The following is a 10,000-nucleotide window of genomic DNA, read 5'->3' as shown; positions in this document are numbered from 1 at the left end:
TTATGATACATCATATGATATGATACATGTGATACAATACATGCTATGCTGATACATAATATATCAAATGATATGATACATGATATAGCATATGGAATGATACATATATTATTACATGCTTTGATATGATACATGATATATCATATTATATGATACATGTTATATGATAAATGTGATATAAAACATACTATGCTGATACATGAATTGATATGAAACATGATATATCATATGTTATGATACATGATATATCATATGGGATTATACATGTGCTATAATACATGCAATATCATATATGATACATGATATATCATATATGATATGATACATGTGATATGATACATGCTATGCTGATACATGCTCTATCATATACTATGATGGATGATATGATACATGTGATACGATACATGCTATACAGATACATGCTCTATCACATAATATGATACATGCATGCTCTATCATATACTATGATGGATGATATGATACATGCTCTATCACATAATATGATACATGCTCTCTAATATACTATGATGGATGATATGATACATGTGATACAAGACATGCTATGCTGATACATGCTCTATCACATGATGTGATATGATACATGTCAGGAAGCGGTACCTGGTATGGTTCCATGCAGACAGCCAGCTCCTCCTCCACAGCATGAAGCTTCTCCAGGAAGGTGGTGTCCGTCACCACCCGGGGAGGCGGGGCTTTGGGCAGGCGGGGCGGAGCCATGGCAGTAAAATGGCTGCAGGGCGTGCAAGGGGGCTGAGGGAGGGAGAAGGGCGGGACTTGAGCAGGAAGTGGTCATCAAAGGCTGTCCTGCCGTTACCTTCCTGGTAGCAGGCGGGCGCTGCACCGCACGTCCTGTAGGGGGCGACGCCGCGTTCTCCAAGTCGCTCTCCTGCAGCGTCTGCAACCATCCAAGCAGTATCACCTGTCACCTCTCACCTGTCACCTCCCACCTGTCACCTGAGCCTCACATCTTCTGCTGTCTCGTCCTCCTCCTCCTCATCAGGACGATACTCTTCATCAGACGAGTCTTCTTCAGCCAGAGGGATGTCTGCAAACTGGGGAACCTGCCACACACATCATCAACAGTATCATCTTCTTCCTCTATCACACATCATCAACAGTATCATCTTCTTCCTCTATCGCACATCATCAACAGTATCATCTTCTTCCTCTATCGCACATCATCAACAGTATCATCTTCTTCCTCTATCGCACATCATCAACAGTATCATCTTCTTCCTCTATCGCACATCATCAACAGTATCATCTTCTTCCTCTATCGCACATCATCAACAGTATCATCTTCTTCCTCTATCGCACATCATCAACAGTATCATCTTCTTCCTCTATCACACATCATCAACAGTATCATCTTCTTCCTCTATCACACACCATCAACACTGAGAGCAGTATCATCTTCTTCCTCTATGACACATCATCAACACTGAGAGCAGTATCATCTTCTTCCTCTATCACTCATGTCAACACTGATGGCAGTATCATCTTCTTCCTCTATCCCTAATGTTAACACTGATATTAATATCATCTTCTTCCTCTATCCCTCATGTTAACACTGATGGCAGTATCATCTTCTTCCTCTATCCCTAATGTTAACACTGATATTAATATCATCTTCTTCCTCTATCCCTCATGTTAACACTGGGAGCAGTATCATCTTCTTCCTCTATCCCTCATGTTAACACTGATGGCAGTATCATCTTCTTCCTCTATCCCTAATGTTAACACTGATATTAATATCATCTTCTTCCTCTATCCCTCATGTTAACACTGGGAGCAGTATCATCTTCTTCCTCTATCACTCATGTTAACACTGATGGCAGTATCATCTTCTTCCTCTATCCCTCATGTTAACACTGATGGCAGTATCATCTTCTTCCTCTATCCCTAATGTTAACACTGATATTAATATCATCTTCTTCCTCTATCCCTCATGTTAACACTGGGAGCAGTATCATCTTCTTCCTCTATCACTCATGTTAACACTGATGGCAGTATCATCTTCTTCCTCTATCACTCATGTTAACACTGATGGCAGTATCATCTTCTTCCTCTATCCCTCATGTTAACACTGATATTAATATCATCTTCTTCCTCTATCCCTCATGTTAACACTGAGAGCAGTATCATCTTCTTCCTCTATCCCTCATGTTAACACTGATGGCAGTATCATCTTCTTCCTCTATCCCTAATGTTAACACTGATATTAATATCATCTTCTTCCTCTATCCCTCATGTTAACACTGGGAGCAGTATCATCTTCTTCCTCTATCACTCATGTTAACACTGATGGCAGTATCATCTTCTTCCTCTATCACTCATGTTAACACTGATGGCAGCATCATCTTCTTCCTCTATCCCTCATGTTAACACTGATGGCAGTATCATCTTCTTCCTCTATCACTCATGTTAACACTGATATTAATATCATCTTCTTCCTCTATCCCTCATGTTAACACTGGGAGCAGTATCATCTTCTTCCTCTATCACTCATGTTAACACTGATGGCAGTATCATCTTCTTCCTCTATCCCTCATGTTAACACTGATATTAATATCATCTTCTTCCTCTATCCCTCATGTTAACACTGAGAGCAGTATCATCTTCTTCCTCTATCCCTCATGTTAACACTGATGGCAGTATCATCTTCTTCCTCTATCCCTAATGTTAACACTGATATTAATATCATCTTCTTCCTCTATCCCTCATGTTAACACTGGGAGCAGTATCATCTTCTTCCTCTATCACTCATGTTAACACTGATGGCAGTATCATCTTCTTCCTCTATCACTCATGTTAACACTGATGGCAGTATCATCTTCTTCCTCTATCCCTCATGTTAACACTGATGGCAGTATCATCTTCTTCCTCTATCCCTAATGTTAACACTGATATTAATATCATCTTCTTCCTCTATCCCTCATGTTAACACTGGGAGCAGTATCATCTTCTTCCTCTATCACTCATGTTAACACTGATGGCAGTATCATCTTCTTCCTCTATCCCTAATGTTAACACTGATATTAATATCCTCTTCTTCCTCTATCCCTCATGTTAACACTGATATTAATATCATCTTCTTCCTCTATCCCTCATGTTAACACTGGGAGCAGTATCATCTTCTTCCTCTATCACTCATGTCAACACTGGGAGCAGTATCATCTTCTTCCTCTATCACTCATGTCAACACTGGGAGCAGTATCATCTTCTTCCTCTATCACTCATGTCAACACTGAGAGCAGTATCATCTCCTTCCTCTATCACTCATGTTAACATCTTTAACACTGATATCAATTTGATCTTCTCTATCCCTCATGTTCACATGATTACCACTGATATCAAAATGATCTTCTTCTACCTTGTAAACATCGCTGCTCTTCTTGATAGGAGACATGTTCCATGTGGGGATGACCTGGCAGGAAGTGAGCATGTGGGACAGGAAGTGAGCATGTGGGACAGGAAGTGAACATGTGGGACATGAGGAGAAGTCTCACCACGCCTTTCTCCACCACCTCCTTCAGCTTGGATCGAGTCATGGTGGGCTCCTGAGCGGCAGAAGCAGCTTGAAGCAGCAAGAAAGATGAGACAAGTGTCAACATTCTCACTCACAAATGGCGGCACCGCGTCCGTCTCGTTGATGGCGGCTTTCATCATGGCCACCACGTGCTCGTTGGTGATCACCTCCTGGGGTCAAAGGGCAGGGTCAAGTCCACTCAACTCACATGACAGTGTGGAGGACACACACACACACATGACAGTGTGGAGGACACACACACATGACAGTGTGGAGGACACACACACACATGACAGTGTGGAGGACACACACACACACATGACAGTGTGGAGGACACACACACACACATGACAGTGTGGAGGACACACACACACACATGACAGTGTGGAGGACACACACACACATGACAGTGTGGAGGACACACACACACACATGACAGTGTGGAGGACACACACACACACATGACAGTGTGGAGGACACACACACATGACAGTGTGGAGGACACACACACACATGACAGTGTGGAGGACACACACACACACATGACAGTGTGGAGGACACACACACACACATGACAGTGTGGAGGACACACACACACACATGACAGTGTGGAGGACACACACACACATGACAGTGTGGAGGACACACACACACACATGACAGTGTGGAGGACACACACACACACATGACAGTGTGGAGGACACACACACATGACAGTGTGGAGGACACACACACACATGACAGTGTGGAGGACACACACACACACATGACAGTGTGGAGGACACACACACACACATGACAGTGTGGAGGACACACACACACACATGACAGTGTGGAGGACACACACACACATGACAGTGTGGAGGACACACACACACACATGACAGTGTGGAGGACACACACACACACATGACAGTGTGGAGGACACACACACACACATGACAGTGTGGAGGACACACACACACATGACAGTGTGGAGGACACACACACACATGACAGTGTGGAGGACACACACACACACATGACAGTGTGGAGGACACACACACACACATGACAGTGTGGAGGACACACACACACACATGACAGTGTGGAGGACACACACACACATGACAGTGTGGAGGACACACACACACATGACAGTGTGGAGGACACACACACACACATGACAGTGTGGAGGACACACACACACACATGACAGTGTGGAGGACACACACACACACATGACAGTGTGGAGGACACACACACACACATGACAGTGTGGAGGACACACACACACACATGACAGTGTGGAGGACACACACACACACATGACAGTGTGGAGGACACACACACACATGACAGTGTGGAGGACACACACACACATGACAGTGTGGAGGACACACACACACACATGACAGTGTGGAGGACACACACACACACATGACAGTGTGGAGGACACACACACACACACATGACAGTGTGGAGGACACACACACACACATGACAGTGTGGAGGACACACACACATGACAGTGTGGAGGACACACACACACACACATGACAGTGTGGAGGACACACACACACACATGACAGTGTGGAGGACACACACACACATGACAGTGTGGAGGACACACACACACATGACAGTGTGGAGGACACACACACACACATGACAGTGTGGAGGACACACACACACACATGACAGTGTGGAGGACACACACACACACATGACAGTGTGGAGGACACACACACACATGACAGTGTGGAGGACACACACACACACATGACAGTGTGGAGGACACACACACATGACAGTGTGGAGGACACACACACACATGACAGTGTGGAGGACACACACACACATGACAGTGTGGAGGACACACACACACACATGACAGTGTGGAGGACACACACACACACATGACAGTGTGGAGGACACACACACACACATGACAGTGTGGAGGACACACACACACACATGACAGTGTGGAGGACACACACACACACATGACAGTGTGGAGGACACACACACACACATGACAGTGTGGAGGACACACACACACACATGACAGTGTGGAGGACACACACACACACATGACAGTGTGGAGGACACACACACACACATGACAGTGTGGAGGACACACACACACACATGACAGTGTGGAGGACACACACACACACATGACAGTGTGGAGGACACACACACACACATGACAGTGTGGAGGACACACACACACACATGACAGTGTGGAGGACACACACACACATGACAGTGTGGAGGACACACACACACACATGACAGTGTGGAGGACACACACACACATGACAGTGTGGAGGACACACACACACACATGACAGTGTGGAGGACACACACACACATGACAGTGTGGAGGACACACACACACACATGACAGTGTGGAGGACACACACACACATGACAGTGTGGAGGACACACACACACACATGACAGTGTGGAGGACACACACACACATGACAGTGTGGAGGACACACACACACACATGACAGTGTGGAGGACACACACACACATGACAGTGTGGAGGACACACACACACACATGACAGTGTGGAGGACACACACACACACATGACAGTGTGGAGGACACACACACACACATGACAGTGTGGAGGACACACACACACACATGACAGTGTGGAGGACACACACACACACATGACAGTGTGGAGGACACACACACACACATGACAGTGTGGAGGACACACACACACACATGACAGTGTGGAGGACACACACACACACATGACAGTGTGGAGGACACACACACACACATGACAGTGTGGAGGACACACACACACACATGACAGTGTGGAGGACACACACACACACATGACAGTGTGGAGGACACACACACACACATGACAGTGTGGAGGACACACACACACACATGACAGTGTGGAGGACACACACACACACATGACAGTGTGGAGGACACACACACACACATGACAGTGTGGAGGACACACACACACACATGACAGTGTGGAGGACACACACACACACATGACAGTGTGGAGGACACACACACACACATGACAGTGTGGAGGACACACACACACACATGACAGTGTGGAGGACACACACACACACATGACAGTGTGGAGGACACACACACACACATGACAGTGTGGAGGACACACACACACATGACAGTGTGGAGGACACACACACACACATGACAGTGTGGAGGACACACACACACACATGACAGTGTGGAGGACACACACACACATGACAGTGTGGAGGACACACACACACACTGACAGTGTGGAGGACACACACACACACATGACAGTGTGGAGGACACACACACACACATGACAGTGTGGAGGACACACACACACACATGACAGTGTGGAGGACACACACACACACATGACAGTGTGGAGGACACACACACACACATGACAGTGTGGAGGACACACACACACACATGACAGTGTGGAGGACACACACACACACATGACAGTGTGGAGGACACACACACACACATGACAGTGTGGAGGACACACACACACACATGACAGTGTGGAGGACACACACACACACATGACAGTGTGGAGGACACACACACACACATGACAGTGTGGAGGACACACACACACATGACAGTGTGGAGGACACACACACACACATGACAGTGTGGAGGACACACACACACATGACAGTGTGGAGGACACACACACACACATGACAGTGTGGAGGACACACACACACATGACAGTGTGGAGGACACACACACACACATGACAGTGTGGAGGACACACACACACACATGACAGTGTGGAGGACACACACACACACATGACAGTGTGGAGGACACACACACACACATGACAGTGTGGAGGACACACACACACACATGACAGTGTGGAGGACACACACACACACATGACAGTGTGGAGGACACACACACACACATGACAGTGTGGAGGACACACACACACACATGACAGTGTGGAGGACACACACACACACATGACAGTGTGGAGGACACACACACACACATGACAGTGTGGAGGACACACACACACACATGACAGTGTGGAGGACACACACACACACATGACAGTGTGGAGGACACACACACACATGACAGTGTGGAGGACACACACACACATGACAGTGTGGAGGACACACACACACCACATGACAGTGTGGAGGACACACACCACACATGACAGTGTGGAGGACACACACACACATGACAGTGTGGAGGACACACACACACACATGACAGTGTGGAGGACACACACACACATGACAGTGTGGAGGACACACACACACACATGACAGTGTGGAGGACACACACACACATGACAGTGTGGAGGACACACACACATGACAGTGTGGAGGACACACACACACATTGACAGTGTGGAGGGGACACCCATGACAGTGTGAGACACACAACTGACAGTGGGAGGACACACACCACACACATGACAGTGTGGAGGACACACACACACATGACAGTGTGGAGGACACACACACACATGACAGTGTGGAGGACACACACACATGACAGTGTGGAGGACACACACACACACAATGACAGTGTGGAGGACACACACACACACATCGACAGTGTGGAGGACACACACACACACATGACAGTGTGGAGGACACACACACACACATGACAGTGTGGAGGACACACACACACATGACAGTGTGGAGGACACACACACACACATGACAGTGTGGAGGACACACACACACATGACAGTGTGGAGGACACACATGACAGTGTGGAGGACCACACACACACATGACAGTGTGGAGGACACACACACACACATGACAGTGTGGAGGACACACACACACATGACAGTGTGAGGAACACACACACACACATGACAGTGTGAGGACACACACACACATGACAGTGTGGAGGACACACACACACATGACAGTGTGGAGGACACACACACACATGACAGTGTGGAGGACACACACCCACATGACAGTGTGGAGGACACACACACACGATGACAGTGTGGAGGACACACACACACATGACAGTGTGGAGGACACACACAGACACATGACAGTGTGGAGGACACACACGACACACATGACAGTGTGGAGGACACACACACACATGACAGTGTGGAGGACACACACACACTGACAGTGTGGAGGACACAGCACACACATGACAGTGTGGAGGACACACACAGACACAATGACAGTGTGGAGGACACACACACCACATGACAGTGTGGAGGACACACACACCATGACAGTGTGGAGGACACTCCAGACACACACATGACAGTGTGGAGGACCCCACACCATGACAGTGAGGACAACACACCCACATGACACTGTCGGAGGACACACACACATGACAGTGACACACACACACATGACCGACACACACACACACACAACAGTGTGGAGGAACACACACTGACGAGAACACAAACAGAGGAGGACCACATGAACAGAGGACAACAACATGACAGTGTGGGAACACACAACACGACCATGACAGTGGAGGACACCACACACACACATGACACACAGACAGACACACACATGACAGTGTGGAGGACACACACACACATGACAGTGTGAGGACACACACAACACATGACAGTGTGGAGGACACACACACACACATGACAGTGTGGAGGACACACACACACACATGACAGTGTGGGAGGACACACACACACATGACAGTGTGGAGGACACACACAGCAGGTGGAGGACACACATGACAGTGTGGAGGACACACACACACACATGACAGTGTGGAGGGACACAACGAGGCACACAGACACACTATGACAAGTGTGGAGGACACACACACACACATGACAGTGTGGAGGACACACACACACATGACAGTGTGGAGGACACACACACACATGACAGTGTGGAGGACACACACACACACATGACAGTGTGGAGGACACACACACACATGACAGTGTGGAGGACACACACACACACCATGACAGTGTGGAGGACACACACACACACATGACAGTGTGGAGGACACACACACACATGACAGTGTGGGAGGACACACACACACACATGACAGTGTGGAGGACACACACACACACATGACAGTGTGGAGGACACACACACACACATGACAGTGTGGAGGACACACACACACATGACAGTGTGGAGGACACAACACACATGACAGTGTGGAGGACACACACACACACATGACAGTGTGGAGGACACACACACACACATGACAGTGTGGAGGACACACACACACACATGGACAGTAGTGGAGGACACACACACACACATTGACAGTAGATGGAGGGAACACACAACACACATGACAGTTGTGGAGGACCACACACATGACAGTGTGGAAGGACAACAACTCACACACATGGACAGTGTGGAGGACACACAACATGACAGAGTGGAGGGGACACACACACACACACATGACAGTGTG

At 47.9% G+C, this 10,000-nt stretch overlaps 1 protein-coding gene across 1 annotated transcript in view; it reads right to left on the bottom strand.

Moving 5' to 3' along the window:
- Window positions 1-10,000, bottom strand: part of gon4la (gon-4 like a) — a 23,940-nt gene that overhangs the window by 6,017 nt on the left and 7,923 nt on the right. Inside the window, exons 2-7 of the mRNA XM_061896567.1 lie at window positions 3,643-3,717; window positions 3,528-3,578; window positions 3,392-3,445; window positions 984-1,079; window positions 833-913; window positions 619-768 (exon numbers count right to left, since the gene is read on the bottom strand). Coding sequence (XP_061752551.1) covers window positions 619-768; window positions 833-913; window positions 984-1,079; window positions 3,392-3,445; window positions 3,528-3,578; window positions 3,643-3,717 — 507 coding nt within the window. The remainder of the gene's footprint in view (window positions 1-618; window positions 769-832; window positions 914-983; window positions 1,080-3,391; window positions 3,446-3,527; window positions 3,579-3,642; window positions 3,718-10,000) is intronic.

The sequence above is a fragment of the Nerophis ophidion genome, linkage group LG04 (genome assembly GCF_033978795.1).
Source record: "Nerophis ophidion isolate RoL-2023_Sa linkage group LG04, RoL_Noph_v1.0, whole genome shotgun sequence".
Lineage (NCBI taxonomy): Eukaryota > Metazoa > Chordata > Actinopteri > Syngnathiformes > Syngnathidae > Nerophis > Nerophis ophidion.
Note: the sequence above shows the minus strand (reverse complement) of the source record. Positions and strands in the feature narration are given on the sequence as shown.